Here is a 21,108-nt window from a genome sequence, read left to right on the forward strand (position 1 = left end):
ACTAGCAACTTTACCCTCCTTGAGCAAAGGTAACTTCATCTGGCTGCTTCTGCTATTAAAGAGCATTGGTTGAAGAGGCATTTATACTGACTGGAGGCCTCTTTAAAATTGTACTTTAAATCAGTATGTTCTGCACAGCCCAGAAGCGCTGAATTCAGTTCCTTTCAACAGAAAAGAGCCGGGCGGGGGGAATCATCAGTTTGTCAGTCCAAGTGCCCAAGTTACTATGAACTATGCACACCTCCAATTATTCAAACGTACAGGGTTTCCATTCCCTCATACATAGGGTGTTAAAATTTCACTAACTGCTCTGCTTGTAATTCTGCTTCACTTTGTCACTTTCGCAAACAATGTCTTAGCGACGAAGATTGGGCAAAACTGTTTCCCTTTTCAGGATTTTTTTTAAAATGCAACTTTGCAATTTTGTGCCCACTGCCCAAAGTAAACATTATGCAATCCTTGGACCTGAACACAATTCATATAAATTTAAAATAGATATAGATGTGAGCATATTAGATACACAGGTTTGAGACTCTAATGGACTGCAACTGCTAACTTGGCTGCATATCATCCTTTCTGGTGGAAAAGCCTGTAGGAGGGGTTTTCCCCCATCACCAAGATGGTGTGGGCAAAGTCTCTCTGGAAAAGTATGACGAAGACCACCCCCAGATCTGGTGGATCCCTGTGAGGTCATGGCCCTCTGTGTAGGGGTCCTGAAATTTGGCTGGGAATTAAGAATCATGGAGAGGGCAGAAGCCAGACTGGTGCTGGAGGAAAAGATCTCAAGGCAACAGTTATAAATGGTGATCTAAGTAGGCTTAGCAGTGAAAAGGAGGAGGAGATTGGGTGGTACGCCTCTACCCCAATATAACGCGACCCGATATAACACGAATTCGGATATAACATGGTAAAGCAGTGCTCCGGGGGGCGGGGCTGCGCACTCCCACGGATCAAAGCAAGTTTGATATAACGCGGTTTCACCGATAACGCGGTAAGATTTTTTGGCTCCCGAGGACAGCGTTATATTGGGGTAGAGGTGTAATTATAAATGTAGATGCTGGTCAAGAGTGTTTTTATTTTTGATAGAGAGAGACCTCAGCATACTGTTACTGAGAGGGAGATGAGGCAGAGAGAGCGAGAGGAGGGGATGAGAGGGGGGACAAGGAACGTTAGTAACTGGGAGAGGATCAAGCATGTGGCAGGGTTAGCAATTGAGAAACCTCCCTGTTGGTTACAATGAAGAATGAGGAGAGTGTATTGCAAGAGATGTGGGGAAGGGAGGAGGGAGAGAGAAAGGGGAAGTGACAGCAGATCTCTTAAAAAAAAAAAAAAATCAGCTAGTTCTTGGGTGAAGAAGCTGAGGTGGGGGGTAGCTTTTAGGAGGGAGTCAAAGGAGAGCTTTGAGTGTTGCTCTGTGTTTTGAATGAAAAAGCCAGCAGTTTTACAACTGTGTCACGCTACTGGCTCAGGAAGCCTCAACTTGGGAGGCAACCAGTCTGTTGGAAGGAAGTGGTTGGGTGGTTAGAATACTAGGAATACAGATCATTAAGGACTCAGTTCTGTAACCCCTTACTCACCTAGGGGGACACTTACATGTGTAGTCCCAGTGATGTCAGTGGAACAGCTTAAATTAAAGTATCAGAGGGGTAGCCGTGTTAGTCTGAATCTGTAAAAAGCAACAGAGGGTCCTGTGGCACCTTTAAGACTAACAGAAGTATTGGGAGCATAAGCTTTCGTGGGTAAGAACCTCACTTCTTCAGATGCAAGATGTCTTGCATCTGAAGAAGTGAGGTTCTTACCCACGAAAGCTTATGCTCCCAATACTTCTGTTAGTCTTAAAGGTGCCACAGGACCCTCTGTTGCTTTAAATTAAAGTGCCACTCAATATGAGTAGGGGCTACAGAATCGGGCCCTGTGGGTTTTGCAGGCTTTCCTTCCGCTGGATAATGTTGAAAGATTTTGTTTACTGCTGTTGTTAGCTGGAGTTGCCTGCAGTGGCACTCTAGGCATCACTGCAACCTTTCAGCATAGGCAGTCTGACCTTCTATGCAATGGCCTGATTTCTGTTTGTACTCAGTTGTTTTACACCATTGTAATTCCATTAACTTCCGTTTACTCCTAATTTACACCAATGTGAGTGAGATCAGAATGGAGCCCGCTGGGTTGAATTTGAGGAGGAAGCTGGCAAATGTACTGGAGAATTACACTGCAATAAAAATCCTGTAGCCTCAGAGCCAAGGTCAACTGACTTAAATAGCAGTGCAGGTTTTTGGGTTCAGCCTGGAGCCCGAGCTCTCTAGGACCCACCCCCCTTTCTTGGTTTCAGAGGCTAGGCTCCAGCCCAAGCCCTAGCATCTGTGAGGCAACCTGTAGCCCCACAGAGAGACTGTTTCACTCTTCTGATGGTTGGGAAATGGTTCTGATTATGGTGTGCAGCAGGGGAGTGAGGCTGCTAAAAAGAAAAGCTCTTTGGCCCAAAAAAGTGGCTGTTGCTCACGCTCAAGTGGCTAAGGGCATCTGCCTGGAAATAAAGTACTTGATTTATGTACAGTATTAATGTTTAAATGAAACCTGTCACCCCTTTTAATAAACAATCCTCAAACTCCTGCTGTTTCTACCTCACTAATGAATGTACTTCCAAGAAGATTAACAGAAAGAACAGGACAAATTTCTCACGAGTCTGGTACGGCCACTTCCTGCAAAAATGAAACAATCTCTTGCAGCGTCTAATCTGATCTGGTTATTAAATTGTTGTGTTCAGGTGAGGACCAAAAATGATTTGCAGTGTCTGGTGTAATGATGAGGTGGCAAATGGAAGAACCCCATTGAATTCCCTCCCAGTCACAGTACCCCAAACCAAGCGGCAGTGGAGGAGATGGAAATTCAACATAACGTAACAAGAATGTGCTGCTCCAGTGGGGCAAGCACCATACCTGCTTAAACACCTTTCAAGAGTGGGTTGATTCTCCATGTCATGGTTATTTTAGTAAAAGTCACGGACAGGTTGCGGGCAATAAAAAGAAATTCACAGGAGCTGTGACCTTTCTGTTACTTTTAGTAAAAATAACGGGGGAGAGAGGGCTGGGGTGGGGAGAAGGAATGATAGCTGGAGCCCCATGTGGGGGACTGACAGCCCCTGCCCCACTGCCACAGGGGAGTACAGCCCCAGCTCCAGGCCCCACCACAACCATGCAGTGGTGTGTGTGTGTGTGTGTGTGTGTGTACAGCCCCAGCTGAAGCTGTGGGGTGGGGGGCATGCAGCAGTGGCTCCAGCTCCAGCCAAAGGGACAGGGAGGGGGGGCGCACAGCCCTGCCTTCGGCTACAGCAACACAGGATGGAGGGGGACAGGGGGATGTCCAGCACCAGCCGAAGCTGTGCGGGGACAGATGGTGGTGGGGAGACGGGGGGGACGGAGGGAGGGAGAAGAGCGTCTGGCCCTGCCACTGACAGCTGAAGCCAAAGTCACGGAGGTCTGTGATCTCTATGACTAAATCTTATCCTTAGCCCTGATAAATCACTCAATGAACTTCACAATGAAAATTAAGCAGTGTGAATTCCTAGGACTGTGGAGAGACAGAGGGAATGACTTGCGTGCTTTCAGTATCACAGTCAATTGGGGTTTGGCTGTATGACTTTTCGGTATGAGGAGGATCAATTCATTACTCTGTCACTTTCAAAATACTTATTTTGGCTCAGAAGACACTATTCCCTACTACAATACCATTAAAGGAAGGAACTTGTAGGAAAGAAATGGCAGGAATTTAAAAACAAATCAGTCATGGGGCTATGATTGCTTGGGGGATACTGAGCCTTTCACTTCTAGATCATTGGTCAGTGGTGGTTTAGATGAGATTCTAACTACTATCTGACAATATCCTGGTTTATGTGGAATGATGTGGGGGCCTGTATAAATTCTAAGGCAAAGATGTCAGTGTCAACATAACCAGCACTGATTATCTTCCTTGCAGGTAGTTTTAGCAGACAGACCCTGACTAGTGTAGGGCAGGGAGACTGAACACCCCTCAGAGTGATCCCTCCAGGTCACTGTTGAGTCGCATCTACAGGGGTGTGTGGGAGATCCTTGCACTGTTCTTCACGTGTTCTGTGGGGCAAATGGAGAGCTGCTGTCTCCTGGCCCGTCCCTTTGACACATTTCAACAGTACTAAAAACACTTGAAGAAAAAGAAAACTGTAGTTGGTATGCTTGCAGTGCATCTTAATTGGGCAGTGCTCTTAGCATCTTGCCAGCTGCTGTGATCTACTGCCCTAGAGAATGTTCTTGTGCAGTGGCACTTTCCATTGGATGGCTTCTGCAGTATGAAATTGGGCTCTAGTTACCACAGGGTGGGAAGGATTAGGGGAGAATTTCCTCTTGTTTCTTTGGCAGTGGTCCTAATCCTGGTCAATTTCAGCATGTTAAGAACCTGATCTTAATTGTCTTTGTTCTGGAGACTAAAAAGTAGAGACAGACAGGTATGAAGAGAAACAGAGGGTCAGAAAAGTGTATTTAATTAAAAAAAAAATCAACAAAAAACTTGTTTGCTTATGTAACGTAGCACCTAAGGCTGTTAGAGTCCACCCTTGTCCCAGACCTGAAGAAGAGCTCTGTGTGGCTTGGAAGCTTCTCTCTCACCAACAGAAAATGGTCCAATAAAAGATATTACCTCACCCACCTTTCCTCTCTAATATCCTGGGACTGATACCACTGCAACTACACAGCATGCAGAGGCTACTCTTGTAATATATGCATCCTTATTTCTGGTAGTCAGTGGGTATTGAAGATACAATAGACTCAATCTACAAGGTCCTAAGTAACTTCCCTCTAGATAACCCTCTAAACTACCATTGTATTAATCTCAAAATCACCGAAAATCTCAAGAAAGACATGACCGGCACTGGGAATGACTGCTACATAATGAGAGGTGAAATCATTGAGGCAGAGGCAGGCCAAAGCAGACATAGTTTTGCAGCTCTTCAGATACAATTTTCCCTGACTTCTTGCTCCCAAGTTTAAATAAGTAATATGCTAAAATGCCCCATCCACCGTTCATTTGGGAAATTCATCCTGTAAAATTATAGTTGGTGTGCGGGGGTATGTTTCAGATCCCTTTTCGACAGCTTTTGAACATCAAATATGAAGTGACTAGTGGCTAATGGCACTGCATGTAATATAGTATGCCGAGCGGTACAGGGTAAAGTGGTAGTTTAATAGTTTCTGTTGTCCGTGGAAGTGCAGCATCATACTCATTACTTTGTGAAGGCTGTGTTCTGTAGTAACTAGACTGGAGACGTAATACGAGGATTCCTAGATCAGTGGTTCTCAACCAGGGGTACGTATACCCCTGTGGGTGAGCAGAGGTCTTCCTGTGGGTATATCAACGCATCTAGATATTTGCCTAGTTTTACAACAGGCTACAGAAAAAGGACTAACGAAGTCAGTACAAACTAAAATTTCATACAGACTACTTGTTTGTACTGCTCTATATACTATCCACTGAAATCTAAGTACAATATTTATATTCTAATTGATTTATTTTATAACTACATGGTAAAAATGAAAGTAAGCAATATTTCAGTAATAGTGTGCTGTGACACTTTTGTATTTTTATGTCTGATTTTTATAAGCAAGTAGTTTTGAAGTGAGGTGTAACCTGGGGCTACCCAAGACAAATCAGACTCCTGAAAGGGGTACAGTAGTCTGGAAAGGTTGAGAGCCACTGTCCTAGGTTATTTTCCCAGCTCTCCCACTCATTGCTGTGTGAAATTTTATATGTTACAGACCCTCAGCTTTAAAATAGGAATGATCCCTCCCTCCCTTACAAGACTCTTTTGAGGCTTTGTTCATGTTCATAAATTGCTTTTAATATTCTCAGTTGAAAGGCCCTGAAGAAAAGCAGAGTATTATTACTTCTATGGGGGACTGCTGAGGAGAGAGGATAAGCTGGTGCCGCCTTGCTCAATTTAGATAAACTCTTTAAAAGTCCTATTCTCAAAAGGAAGTTTATTTTCTGGATGCAGTTCCAATAATAATAAACTGAGTTACATAAATCACAATTCTTAAAAGTGAACTAAGCTGCCATCTAATCCTATCCCAATGGCTGCCTTGATTATAATATTAAGTGCTGCTGGAGGCAATCAACTGTAATGGTATTACGGCAGCTTTTCAAATGTTATTAGAGATCATAGGAACTCACGGATGAAAATTAAGAGAACCCGCAATTTAACAACCACTAAAAAATACCCTCCTTCGGAGCCATTTTCCCCAGGGAATACATGAAAGGTCTGGAGTGAAATGTTTTGATGCCACTGATGGGTATCGTGGAAGCCAGCACTCTTAGCGCAGCAGGCCCTAATGCCTAGCGCAGAATCTGGAGCAGTTCTCTGGAGTACAGGACACCTCTACCCCGATATAACACGGTAAAGCAGTGCTCTGGGGGTGTGTGGCTGCGCACTCTGGTGGATCAAAGCAAGTGCGATATAACGCGTTTCACCTATAACGTGGTAAGATTTTTTGGCTCCCGAGGACAGCGTTCTATCGAGGTAGAGGTGTACCTTTTGGGGACAATCTCAGGGCTATTGGAAACCGGACCGGAAGCTTCCTGAGCTCTTCAGAGTGGAGAGACAGGATGGCTTTGTGCTGTGGGACTCGTGGCATCTGGATCTACGACAGATTCCTGTGTGATCCTGGGCAAATCATTGAATCTTTCTGAGCTCCCAGTTCCCAACCAAGAAATGGAGATAATATGTCCTTCTCATAAAGCGGCTGTGATCAATTCAGTAGTGACAGCAAGGTGACTTTATGCTACAGTGATTGAGGACCCTACAAGTGCCTGCCTACAAACTACATTTCCTAAATTCAGATGGGTGTTTGGGCACCTTTCTCTAGCTTCTGGTGTATTCCTCCAGTACTCAGTGCCTCAGCTAGCAATGCACTTGTAATCCAGTGCAAATCTGATGCACATTTACTGTGCTGGAGAGGACACAAGTGTCTGTGCTCCAAATGGCTAATAAAGGGGCCAATACAACCTACAATACTGTTTGACTTTCATCTTCCCCCAAGGAGTGTAACACTGCACAATCCCCTTTCCCCTTATGTCACTTGCTGCATCCTGCTAAGGGTCACACCTCCATTAAAATAGACACTGTTTCAGCCTGTTTGCCACTTGCAAGTGTAACCCACACACCACCTGGTTCTAATGGCACTGAGACCACTTAGAGATAAAATGAGTCTGCTCTACAGCCTTAGCTGAGAGCCAGGTGGCTTTTAGCTCATGTGGTAGCGGCTCATGCACTAAGCTCCAGAGGCCCCAGGTTCGATCCCGCCCGCTGACGACCCGGGGTCTGTCAGCATTACATGAGCAGACCCAGACCTGTCAGTCTCCAGCAGCAGAGAAATGCCCTGCCCCCTGAAGTTCCATCCTGTATTATATGCCTCTCCTGTGGCCAGCGTCTCATCCTGCCCTCCCCGCTCCAGAGCTTTTCTGTGGGAAGATCTAAACTTTTGTTTCAAAGTCCTATTTAGATTTGGCTCAGTAATGTGCCCGTCCAACTCCCAGCTGTGTCCCAGGCTGTTTGCGCCTGTCAGGGAGACTGTCCTGTCAGCTTTGCTTCCCCCTCTGTAGGGCCCTGCAAATCTGTAGATACGTGCTTTATATAACCATGTTTGTGGATTGCGGCTCGGCAATGGATGCAAATTTTGTATCCATGGAGGGCTCTGCCCTTCTGTGGCGTTTGTGGTGGCTGGTGTTCCTGCAGGCTTCAGGGAGCGAGCTAGGCCACGAAAGCCAAAGGCAAAAGGAAGGGCCTCAGTCTCCTGCTTTCACATTCTTTGTGGGCAGAGGGCAGTTCCCCCTTACAGCCCAGTCCATGTGCATTTGCCTCAGCCGCCTCCTTTCTGGGCAGGAAAGAGAGGCAAGCAGGACTGGGAAAGAACTGGCTCTGGGGCAAGCAGCCCCCCTCCTTCTCAATCTCCGTGAGAGGATAAAGCCAGAAAGCAGCAAACTGGGTGGAAGATCGAGTCTGAATCCCTAGAGCCGCACCAGCAGCCACACTTCTGACTGCGGAGCGCAGCTGCCGCTGCTCAGGCTGCAGCTGGAGGGAGGGAAATGGATGCAACACGGAGGTTGCCTACATCAGAAAAGGCAATAAGGGACTTTTGGGCCCAGCTTCTGCCATCTCTACAACAGGCCTGTGCTACTCACGTCCCAGGCAGGGGCCTCCAGAGGAAACGCAAGCCTATCTGGCCCACGATACCCTAATAATCGAAAGGGGTAAAACCACTGGGGAATCCATTCTTGAACCCCAATACTTTCCTTCCAGGACCCAGAAACCCCATTTTGGGAGAGAAGACCATAAAGCCAACGTCTTTGAGGGCCGAGAGATCAGTAATCTCTCAAAAATATTTTTGGAGCAATGTCTGAGCCCAATTTCACTCCCTCCTCTGAGGCGGGATGGTAGAGACAAACTCTCAGAGAGGATATATATAAATAAAATCAGCATCCGGTTCCCTTGCTCAGCTCATGGAGTGCAGCATGGCAGATTAAAACACACACACAAAAAAAACCAACAACAAGCCAAAGAGCTGTTGCTGGTTCCTTGGGTTCATGTTCATCCAAAAAGAAGAAATATTTTTAAAAAACAGGACTGCTTTCTCCATAGGGGAGGAAGGCCAGCTGTCCAAATCAGTATTGTGGGATCAAATCACATATATAATAAAATAAATCAAAATCAAACAAAATAAAAAACCCACCCAGAGGATTGACTGTTTCAGCCAGAGCATCTGTTGAGTGAAAATATATTAGAGATCTGTGACTGCCTGAGACAAGCCATAGCTGTTTATGCCTCCTCATGCTCACTGGGAAGATAACATAGTAAAGGAATGGCAATTTCTTGCCACACCTAAAAGACTAGTAAAGTGTTGAGCTGTCATCGCTTCTGGCTTTAAAGTCTGAGTCCTCAACTGCTGCTGTGGGTCACCACGCCCTAGCTATTGGGCTGTTGTCCCTGGCTACTGCTGTGGATCACCACGCCCAAAGTACAGATCATTGTTCCTAGATACTGCTGCAATTTGCCATGCCTTGCTGCCACGACCACTTCTACCTCTTGCTTGCGGCAGCTGGCCACAGAGTGATGAGAGGGAGAGCAACCCAAATGTGGGAGAACAAGCTGGCAGGAAGGGGCTCTTGGCTCCCCATATACTTCTTTGTAACCTCGGTGGCCTCCATTTTGTAAGGCTGTAAGGTTCTCAGCATGAACCAATCGAAATTTAACTTGGTATTGCTATCAAAGGTAAACATGGCTATTGTCCCTAGGGGCCAAGGTCTCACTGTTTCTAAAGGGATGATATTTTACTTGAAAGAGTGGCCACTGCACTATCTGCAGACAGACAAGTCTGGGCAGTGTTACCTCTGGACCTGAAAGCTCTCAGGTGGCATCAGACCACCACCACCAAAAATAAAGTAAAATTCTGAAGTGTCATTTGACCCTCTACCTAGCACCAGTACCTAGCCAGCAGTTCACTGTCAGAATCTTCTGCCTTCTGTCTTCCTTCGCTCGCAGGACAGGAAGGATCTCAGAGAAGATCACTTGGACATTCTTCTCCTTCAGCGCCCCTCTGAGTTCCCTGAAGTCATCTATAATCTGTGAGCTATCCCACAATGCAGTGTCATTATGCCAATATATACCATGACCATGGCCTGTTGACTTTTGAAGCCTGTCTAATCTTAGAGTGATGTCTCATGTTTTAGCTCTGAGAAGAAAATACACCATTCTGCTGTCTGCCTGTCCCTTGCAGAACATTCATCCATTCTTCTTAGTACAGAATCCTCAGTAAGGATCATCTGTCTTCCTTGGATGGTTGAAGCTTGATTTTTTTTCTTACGGGTTGTGCTGAGAAGCCATCCACAGGTGTCCCCCACACCTCTTCATGCCATTTGACTAGCTGGATCTTCAGAGATATCTTCCACAGTTTCCACACAGAGGACCTGACATTGATTGGAAACTTTTAGCTGAGTGGAATTACTCCTAGTCCTCTTCTCACAACCTGCCCATCCTTGTCTGCCTCCAGCTGTGTAGAATGCTGCCGTATCCTCTTGTCTCTGATGGTTATGAATGACCAAGTGTGACATTCCGTACCTTGGGGGAGCATCCTGTAACCCCCATGTTCCTCATTTATATATTATTGTGATCTTGCATATAAAGCAGGCCGTGTGAGGTATCAGGGAAAGGTTATGATCTGCTGAAAGTCATTTTTCTATCCATATATGTATATCATTAATGCATATGAAGGTATGAGAATTGTGTAGTATGGTTATCACTAAAACATGCTGTAAGTTGGGGAATCAGCCAGATATTCGCTCCCCAGAGGCAACAGCAAGGAAAATAACCAATGCCCGGACCGGGTGTCAAACAACCCATCAACAGCCATTGTCCAGCAATGGAGCTACAATTCAATGACTCACCTGCATGAGGCCACACCAGGGGAAGTGCTCAACCTTGCCTGGAGATTCAGCAATGCCTCCAGACATGCCTGGATTTGTGTTCTCCAAGCACATGGGACTCAGGGTATAAAACAGAACAGAGCAGGCCCATGCTTCGCCTTTCTCCTGCCCCCATCCATGCTGCAAGCAACAAGGACGCTGAGAAGACTTAAGCAGAGGAGACTGACCCAGATTTCAAGGGTGAAATCTGTGTACTATGAATTGCAATATCCAGTGGGGTGAGAAGAACTGCTTAATCTAGATGTTGCCCAGTCTAATAGGGTTGAGAATTTAGACTGCGGGCTTATATTTTATTTTATTTTGGTAACTAACTCTGACTTTTTGCGTATCACTTAATATCACTTAAAAATCTACCTTTTATAGTCAATACATTTGTTTAACTGTTTATCTTTACCAGTGAGTTTGCCTGAAGTGTGTGGCAAATGTGCTGAGGTTTGCAAAGCCTGGTGTATGTCCACTTTCCATTGATGAAGTGGTGAACCAATTAATAAATCTGCACTGCTCGTCTTGAGCAGGGCAAGACGGCATATTCCTGAGGTGCAGTGCTGGGAGCTGGGGCGATTTGGCTGGTTCCTTTCCCTGTGTGATCCATGAGTGGCTCTGGGATCATTCATGCAATCTAGCGGGGTGTGGGGCTCCACATGTGGTTGTGCTGAGTGATCACAGCACCCGGAGGGGTTTGCTGCTGGTCACTAGCAAGGCATTATGAAAGACAGCCCAGGCTGGAGAGAGTTCAGGGGGGCACAGCGCTCCCAGAGTCCTAGGCTGCACCCCGGGGATCCCGTCACACCAAGTATCATTTCTTATTTTGTCTCTTTCTCATTCCTGGATGGTCAGTTTCTTCCTTGAATCTGGGGTGGTGATGCTTCTTGAGGCTGGTTATCCAAGAGCTCTTCAGCTTTTCTGGTGGTCGGTAGGATCTGTACTTTTGTCCTCCACGAGGACTCTAATGAGAATGTCTAAGCAAAAAGGTCAAGTCTCTGTACTATAATGTTCTCAATACGGTCAAGAAAAAGGAAGTTTTGTAGAAACCCTGACATTAAATGCTTCCTTAGGTCAGCTATCCAGATTCCAACCCCACAATGTTTGGAACCTCATTCTGCTCTTTACTGCACTACCCTAATTGAACCCCTGTGGCTAGCGTCGTTACAATTCCTATCCATTAAAGCAGACTTCCTGAGAACTACTGTCGCCAATTGGATGAGTTTATGAAGCTGGGAGCTTTCTCTGAGGAGGCCTATTCAGACATGCAGTCCTCACATCTGTCGTAGCACTCACTTGCAAAATAAATTCAAGAAATGTTCTTTTTCTGTCAAGCATGAAAGTCTAATCTGTAGGAGCACTGATAACTTCAGGGCAGAGAAGTTATGGCTCCTGTATTGAGACCAGCTAGATGGCCATGTAGCCATCAATACATAAATTCACCAAATTCTACATGTTGGTCATCTAATCATTAGCAAATGCCATTTTTCGGCAGAAGTCTTTTCCATGCCTCAGTGTCCAGGATATATAATTTACCTCATTTTGGTTGTCCATATTTAAAGGATGATCCAGCTTCCCACCCTGGAGGCACATTGCTGTGAAAATCCCATTGTTAAGGCTCTGTAGATCCTAGCTCCATGTAGAACAGGAAAAAAAATTGTTTTGCCTGAAAATTTCCTTTCCTTGAGTAATAAGGTCCATAGATCTGGCCCATCTTGGAGACAAATGGATCATCCAGAATAGAGAGAGAAATTGATATCCAAATATTCAGGTTTATTTTGTTAGGGAGACGTATCCCTGTGCTCTGCATTAGGAGAAATTGTTGTGATTTCACTTTAAAGTATAGTTAACACAATCTGTAATTTAGGAAAGTAGAATGGAATCATACTGGCAGTGGACATTGTCTTGATTGAAGGGAACTTCAGGGGTGGGGCACTCCCTTATTGCTAATGACTGACAGATCTGGTTCTGCCTCCAAGTTGTTAAGTAGGCTGAAATACCCCTTGTAACAGATCTGTAGACCTTATTACTCAAAGAAAGGAAACTTGTAGGTAAGCATGAATAAATTTTCCTATTCTAATGTCTTACCATGTGTGACCAAAGCAAACATTGTCAGCTAAGACCTTGTCTACCCTAGGAGGGTTTTGCTGGTATAGGTGTACTAAAATAGTTATGCTAGCAAAATCCTTTAGGGTGGATGCACTTAACTGGTATAAAACGGCTTATAGTAGGGCTTTTACCAGTGTAGCTATCTTGGTAAAAAATCACACCATTAACTGACAGAGCTATGTTGGTAAATTTCTAAGTGCAGACCACTCCTAAATTTCAGGGAAACGACATTTACATCTGAAGTCTACCCGTGGACATCTTTTTTTTATTAAGTTAAATTCCATGGGGCATTTCCTGTTCCCAGAGGGAGGTCAGTATTCGGGAGTCCCTGTTCCGGAAGGGGCTGGCAGAGTCCACAGCACTGGGAAATCAAGAAAACTAGACCAGTATTCCATATTTAGACACCGGAGTATAAATGGGATTGGATACTTAACCATGATAATTGTAGCTTATAAGCGCAGGGCTTAGCTGATTACCTAATTTGGGAAGACCTTTTCTCATGGTATATTGGCAGGAACTTTCTCTGCGGCACTGAGTTGGGAGAGGGAGTCATCCGTTAGGATCTGCTGGGCATATCGCCCATTGTCTGATTTCCTGTGGTTGCAGAGGTTGGGTTATGGGAGATGGAAACTGGTGCTTTCCATCTTCTGTTCTATGTTTATATTACACACTAACATACTGGAATTAGATCAGTATCAGTGTGAGACGTCCTGTTCCAGCACTAGTGCCATAACTACAGCCAGGATTTTAAATGTGCCATCCCTGTGTAAAACTACATACATTTGTCAGGCCTTCAAAACACAATAGTGATGAACACGATATGAGAACTTGGACTCGTAGGTTGATACTCGGTGAGACGCTGAAAGTGTAATTGGCGAGCCTAGCTCTAGGTGCTTTTGAGAGAATGTCGTATGCAAAGTATGAAATTGGAGAGCATACATTTATTTATTGTAGACAAACATTAAAATGAAACTCTGGATCCTCTGCTCTTGTAACTGAAATTGAAAAAAGTTTGTGGTCCTTCATCTCTTGGTTGCTAAGCCTCAAGGTAATAGCATCCTGTTTATAAGGCTGGTACCAAGTCATATCTGGGGAGTGTGCAGATACAAGCGAACATCTAACAGAGATCAGAAGTTAAAGGTACGGCCACAAGGAAAACTGGTGCTCCCCTGCATGGTAGTGCATCTATCATTTCTCACTGATGAATATTTTGGGATGAGTGACATTTATGGCTGTCGTTGCATTAGGTTCAGAAACTTTGGCAGCTGTATTTCCTGTAGATTACAAGTGACCATTCAATTCTATGTGACCGAGTCATCTGTCTTTATCTGATAGAGACACCTTTATTTCCAGTAAACGGTTAGTGATCATATGGTGCTGTATCATGACTCATACTCAATAATAACGTACACAGGCACCTGTATTCTGAAAAAAGTGCCAGTGCTCATACATCTCTCAGACTCACCCATCCTATTTTATCTTCCATGCTCACTTACAAGTGCACTCACCTGTATTTCTTGCCTGTCTCACTATGGCATTTGATCAGCTAATACGCTACCTGCAGTACCAAATGCTGTCATGCCAGGCATTGGGGCACCGGTAGCAGCTGAGAGAATTGCAGTCAGTGTTTGCTTGGGGAAATTACATGCGCCTGATACTTTATTTGTGTTTTAAACAGTCTGGAGAGAGAGGTGTGGGAAGCCTGGAGAGTAAGTCTGGGTGTGGGTGGGACTAGGCCAGGAGCACAGGGTCATTTGAAATCTGATAGCAGCTGCAGTGGTTTTTTCATAAGAATGTAAGAATGGCCATACTAGGTCAGACCAGTGGTCTGTCTAGCTCGGTATCCTGCCTTCTGACAGGGGCTGGTGCCAGATGATTCGGAGGGAACGAACAGAAAAGGGCAGTGATTGAGTGATCCATCCCCTGTCATCCAGTTCCAGCTTCTGGCAGTCAGAGGTTTAGAGACACTGCCATCATGGGGTTGCCTCCCTGATCATCTTGGCTAATAGCCGTCTATGGACCTGTCCTCCAGGAACTTATGTAATTCTTTTTTGAACCCAGTTAGTCTTTTGGCCTTCACACCATTCTCTGGCAATGAGTTCCACAGGTTGACTTTGCATTGTGTGAAGCAGTACTTACTATGTCTTCTCTTTTCTAAGCTAAAAGTCCCAGTCTTTTTAATATGGAAGCTGTTCTGTACCTTTTCCTGGCTGGTGTTAGCTGTATATGGCTAGAGATCTGTGCTGGTAGCAGAGGGCTTCTAGGGTGGATCTGTCATGAAGATTGCGGCAGCCAAGGTATCTGTGAAAGCTAATGGGGGCAAGTAAAACTAATAATGAAACATTTAAAAACAATTGGTGTGAATTTAGTGCTGGCAAAAGATTTCAGATTGACAGACCAAGAGAAATAAATCTCACTTCAGTCCACACTTAGGCCCTGGTCCAGCCAATCATTTAATTAAACATGTACTTAACTTTTTAAGCATATGAGTAGTCTCATTTCCTCTGGGATTTTAGAGATCAAGTCGATAGATGCCTTAATAAATGCCAGTTTATCCTCAGAAAAGATCCCTCTGCTACCAGGTTGCCTGTTTTGTTTCAGAAGGACCCTCATGAAGTCAGAGGGGAATTCGATCTCCAAGGCCCTTTTGGGTATGTCTATGCTGCAATTAGACACCTGCGGCTGCCCCAGGCCAGCTGATTCGAGCTCGGGCTAAGGGGCTCTGGGATCCTCCCACCTCGCAAGGGCCTCTGTGTCTACTCCACAATTAAACGACTTCTTAGCCTGAGTCAGCTGGCACAGGCCAGCCACGGGTTTTTAGACACACCCGTTGTTCCTTAGCCATTCTGCTAAGACTCAATCGGACTGCCAATTCGAGTGGCGGGCTTTGTGATGTGGGCACCTGTCCAATGGGAACTGGACTAAGACCCACCAAACTCATTTCATGTAGTCCTCAGAACTGCCATCAGAGGGTAAAAACTTTCAGCCAATAGCAGCCTGGAATGAATGCGATCTAGGTACCTGCTAGGTGAAAGGTTCTTCGTGCCATCTACAAATTCCTATCCGAAAGCCTCTAAGATGTCCTGTAAGCATGACAGCTGTGTGTTTGAATCAGCATTCTCTACTTATTAAGTGTGAGGCACAATTTAAGGTGTTGGTTTATAAATATAAAGCTCTAAATGGCCTATCACATATTTAATGGAAATACCATCTTTTTATTGAATAATTTATATGTATAAAACAAAATGAATAAAATAAATTTAACTAACCCCACAAAATGTCCTGGGGCTAAGCACTACTGTAATAACCATCATAATGTCCTAAGGACACACACTAAACCTATAGGAGAAATAAATCCCACTTAATACATACTAAAAAACAACCCAGAAATCCTTCCCCCAGGGTAAAACTGACAGGTACGTTATTGGGGGAAACAAAGTCTCTGGCCTCTTGTGGAGAAGGCCCCGCCTCCCATGCCCGCAAGCTGATCAGCATTTCCAGCGGTACTGCAGGAGCTGGTCCCTAAGAGAGATTGGCCCAGGTTAGGCCCCGACCCATTCTTTTTTGTCAGGATTTGCGGCTATCATAGAGACCAGCCAGTCTTACTTTATATTTGTGGGTCTGGAACACTAAAATATCCCAGTGTATTCCTGCCCCAAACACTTTTCTTGCTTTTCCAAATGCAAGATGCGGAGCGAGAGAGTGAGATGGAAAGTCTTGTGGTGGGGGCTACCTAATGCCAGTGTTTTCTCCCCAAACAGAGTTCTGTCGAATTGATGAGCCCTTGTGCCACCTCGAAGATGAGCAGCTCAGCTTTGAAGCTGTCTGCAATATCCACAAGCAGATGGACGATGATGCCAATGGCAACGTGGATGTAGAGGAGAGCGATGAGGTTAGTTCACAGCTAGTTTTCTTTCTTTCTCCCTCCTGTCCTTCCTCCCCTTCCTGCCTTCCTCTTTAGGAGGGCAGCTCTACTTTGGATAATACTGCGTGTCAGGGGTGGCCAAAGATCAGCCGATAACATTTTCCAGAGTAGTTGTTGGCTGCCTTCATCTTCAGCCTGCAGAGACCGAAGCTCCCAGAATGCCATAATAAGAGACCAGTCCTTGCCCTGAATAGAAGGGACAGGCAAAGACACAGAGATGTGACTTGCCGAAGGTCAAGAGAACCTAAGTATCATGACTCCACAATCCAGTACCTTATCCATTAAGCCACACTACCCCCCAGCGCGATACAAGCGCTATCCACTAGACCAGCGATCTCACTCAAATCACCACGAGGGCCACATGAGGACTAGTACATGGGCCCGAGGGCCACATCACTGACACCTTTTCATACAAAGATACAAAAGCCCGCCCTCTGCCCGTTCCTGTCCCCACTCCACCCCTTCCATAAGGCCCTGCGCCTGCCCCACCTCTTCCCACCCCTTCCCTGCCCCCATTCCAACCCCCGCCCCAACTCCGCCCCCTCCCTGCCCCATTCAAACCCCTTCCCCAAATCCCCACCCCGGTCCTGCCTCTTCTCCACCTCCTCCCCTGAGCGTGCCGCGTCACCACTCCTCCCCTCTCCCTACTGGAAAGCCCTAAGCACTGGGAGGTAGGCGGAGGAGCAGGGACGCGGCGCGCTCGGGGGGTGGGAGGCGGGGGGTGAGGGGAGCTTGGCTGCCGGTGGAGTCGGCGCCTATGGCGGGCCACAGGAAATAACTCCACGGGCCGTGTGTTTGAGACCCCTGCACTAGACCCTGGTACCTCCTCGAGGCAATACAGCAGAGTTGAGCTCTGTGTACATGCTGTCCGCCTGGAAGTGCTTCGGAAGGGAGGTGGGGTCGTAAATGGGACAGTTGGATCCTTTTAAAAAAAATTACAAAAGTGTAATCTGCAGTTTCTGCGTTGTGAAGTGAAGCCTTTGTTTTCTCCATTGTGATTGGTTTGGTCGGTTTACTGTGATGTTAGCTCTTGTATAGTGCTCTGCCTGCTGAAAGCTCTCTACTAACATTGGACTGACTAATCCTCCCAACAATGAGTCTCTTCCCCCCTCCCCCTCACCCCCCCCCCAGTGAGGCAGTATGATCCCCGTTTTGCAGATAAGGAAGTGGAGGCGCAGGGAATTTAAATACTTGCCTGAGCCCACACAGTAAATCCATGTGTCACACAAGCCCATAATAATGAAGCAGCTCTTTCTTTTAAAAATATTTGCTGCAAAGAAAAGGCTCATCAGTCCAAAATGTGAAACCATGTCAATTCAGAGCCAGCGTCTGCCCTCCTAGCTTGCTGGGGCAAGTTGTTTGTTCTGTCACTACAGAGCGCTTCTCTCTTTGTCTCAATTTCACTGCCCAGACTGATCAAAGAGCTCCCATCTGGATTCCCCCGTCACTGTGAGGAAAACATTTTGTACAGTCCCTTTCCCTGTCTCAGATGACTTTTTATAAACTCTGGAGTTCTAATCCTGGCTCTGCCGCTGACTCATGTATGGGCTTGGGCCAGTCAATTCACTTGTCTACCTCAGTTTCCCCATGTGTAAAATGGGGACAATACCCATGTTGAAAGAGCTGAGGATTAATTAGTGGGTTTTGTATAGCACTTTGAATGTGCTTGATGACATTATATAAACGTTAAGTAAAGTATTATTAATCTACGAATTAGTTTGCATAACTGGAGGGCAGGAACTGATGCAAGAATCTGTCTTGTGTGTTCTTTGTATTGTCACTTTACTCTGGCCTCTATGTGCTACTGAAATACAAATAATAATTAATATTATTACACTCCCCGTAGATTCCGTTCTGCATGGTTTTCTGAGCCTTCCCAACCCCTGGCTTGACTGTATATTGAAGTTGCCACCATTACTACTGTCTAGTTTAAAACACTTTAAATATCCAACCTTTTCAGTCTGTTCAGACAACTAAATATGTCATCCAAGCCCTCTTCATCTCTTGTCCTGATTATGAATCACCGCTTCCAGTCCATTCAAAATGCAGCTGCTAAGATCGTATTCCTTACCCATGGACCTGACCACATCCCCCTCCACTGGCGTCTCTTCTCCATGATGTCAAATATTTCTTGTCCTCACCTTCAAGGCTCTCCCTAAATCTGGCCTCTGGGCTTCACTGACCCTGGTGTCATGTTGCAGGCCGCTCTTTCCACTCCTTCAGTGACACCAATCTTGTTGCCTCGTTTGTCTGTTTCTTGCACAGCTGTCCTTGTGGTTTTTTCCATGCTACACTTACACCGTGAATGGCCTCCCAGAGCTAATCTGCAAGGCCATCTCCCACTCCAAGTTCCTCTTTAAGACCCACTTCTGCTATGATACTACAAGAAATTAGCCAATTAATATAGTTACTTAAAGTAGATATGATAGAAAACACACACACTTAAACAACTTTAGGCAGATAAGTCTTCCTTATTGCGTTATGCCACAGACTAGCCCTCATTCGTAAATGTACACTCTTTTTGAAGTTCCCTGCCGTCTTCTCCCCATGCCTTTCCTGTGATAACTGTTTAGTTATCCTTCCATTCTGTCACATCTCACATTTAGTTTGTAAGCTGCTTCGGGCAGGACTCATGTGTGCTGTGGTATTCTCTGCGCTGTTTTTCCCTGGGAATTTTGTAGTGCTGTCACAGCCTTCTTGAAACAGGCCATTAGAAAATAAATATATAGAAAAAAATGACACTCCCCAATGGACAGAGGAGAATATTTCCTTATTGTTATGGATAAACATTGATTTTTCACTTGGAAATGATAAAAGCTTTGTATTTCAGCCAACTGAAATGGCTAATTTTCAATGGGTTGCCCACCTACAACTTGGCTGTGAATTAAAACTCAGCGGAAAGATGAGAAATTACAGCATCCTCTAGTCCACTAGACTGTCTTCCTCAAATTCTCCATCTGTTCTGCTCAACTGTAGGGCAGTCACAGCCTCAGCAGCTCTGCCATAAAGAATTTGTCTTTGTCATCATGTTTTCTGTGGCTTGATGAAAGAGGAGAACACCAGAAGCCATCAGAGGCATCGACTTAGTTCTCAGTTTGAGGCCCAATTGCACATTCCTGCCTGCTGTGACAACTGTTGGAAATAAGCCTAAATCCTCCCCTCACACTCTTGTGCCAAGGGCTGCTAATGGTGCAGGGTTAGTTTGATTGCAGGGTTAGTCTATCTCCATCGGTTCTCTCTCTCTGCCTATTGCCTAGGGAACAGGATTTGCAGACCATTGACCTTTCATATGTCAAGAAGATGACTGCTTAACAGCTGTAAGAGAGGAAAGTGATGCAGAGCCATGTCGCTCTAGTTTTTAAAGGTCCCTTGTGCGTCACTGAAGCTGTGAGAAGGGTTTTACCCCATGCTTTCCTCTGCCAGATACATGCAGCTCTGACATGGTGGGTTATAGGGCAAACTCTGAGGTTTGCTACTTGGATGACTTCTCTGAGAAATCCACAACGGATTAGTAAAGCTTTCTCAAAGCCTGGAGGTTAGTTGTAACATGCAAAGGCAGATTTTCAGTAGGAATGTAGCTGTGTGCTTCTTGCAAATAAATCTGGGACTCTCAGATATATATATTAAGTGTAGCTCTGCAACATGCCCAGTTGGGGCGCAAACACAGGCTTTGTCGGGATGGGGTTATCAGAGACAAGCCCCCTTCACTGGGAATGACCTACACCAGACTTGCAAATCTCACCTCAGGTATCCCAGCTGATCTCATCTGGTGAAGTAAAGCACAGAGAGAGAACAACATCTCTCATACCCAGGACCCAACCATAGCAAGCATAGTAACCGTAGCATAAATTGCACCTGGAAACAAACTGGAAGCCAATGCAGTCAGTGGAGCACATGGCAAAATGTGCCACTCTATGTGTGAGTCACCAGTAAATCATCAGATAGCTGCATTCTGCACCAGCTGAAGTCTCAAAAGGGTCGTTGCCCGTGTAGAGCACACAGAATGAATCTAATCTGAAACTGACAAAGGCATGGCTAGATAGTGAATTCCACATCTGAGAGGGAAAAGGGCACCCTCTAAGCCAAGCGTAGATGGAGAATGTGCTCTGCCACCACTGCTTCGTGACCCTCCGGCAGCAGCAGAGACGCCACTAACCTGAGAACCAACATAAGAAGGCAGCTGTATGCCATCAATTGAAAGGGCAGACATTACCTGAAAATGCCCCCATAGTACCAAGCTAGTGAGTAAGGGGGGAGCAAAGTTGCTTTGTGGTTTACTTTGTCTCACTTCTGTGTCAGAAGGCAAAGTGTTCAAGTCCCACAGTGAGTTTTGAACTCCTCCAGTGCAAACCGTCTATTATGATTATTAACTCCTTTTAATCTTTCCTTTCAAGTTGGCCCCTTTACAATTTTGGTTGTTCTCTGACTTCCCTTCAGTTGACATACTCCTTTCCAGAACTGATGATTTAACACCAGTGACCATCTTCTGATTCAAATTTGAAAAAACAGCAAAGCTAAATATTTTATTCAAGGTTTTGAATTTGTATCTGTTCTCAGAATCCAAGTGATTTCCTTGTTGAATTTACTTTCAG

General features: G+C 45.4%; 1 protein-coding gene across 4 annotated transcripts in view; it reads left to right on the forward strand.

Moving 5' to 3' along the window:
• STIM1 (stromal interaction molecule 1) overlaps positions 1–21,108 on the forward strand; it is a 160,104-nt gene that overhangs the window by 58,747 nt on the left and 80,249 nt on the right. For all 4 annotated transcript variants that reach the window (XM_065423459.1, XM_065423457.1, XM_065423460.1 and 1 more), the window contains exon 2: positions 16,353–16,483. In XM_065423459.1, the coding sequence (XP_065279531.1) occupies positions 16,353–16,483 (131 nt within the window). The remainder of the gene's footprint in view (positions 1–16,352; positions 16,484–21,108) is intronic.

This window comes from Emys orbicularis, chromosome 1, assembly GCF_028017835.1.
Source record: "Emys orbicularis isolate rEmyOrb1 chromosome 1, rEmyOrb1.hap1, whole genome shotgun sequence".
Classification (NCBI taxonomy): Eukaryota; Metazoa; Chordata; order Testudines; family Emydidae; genus Emys; species Emys orbicularis.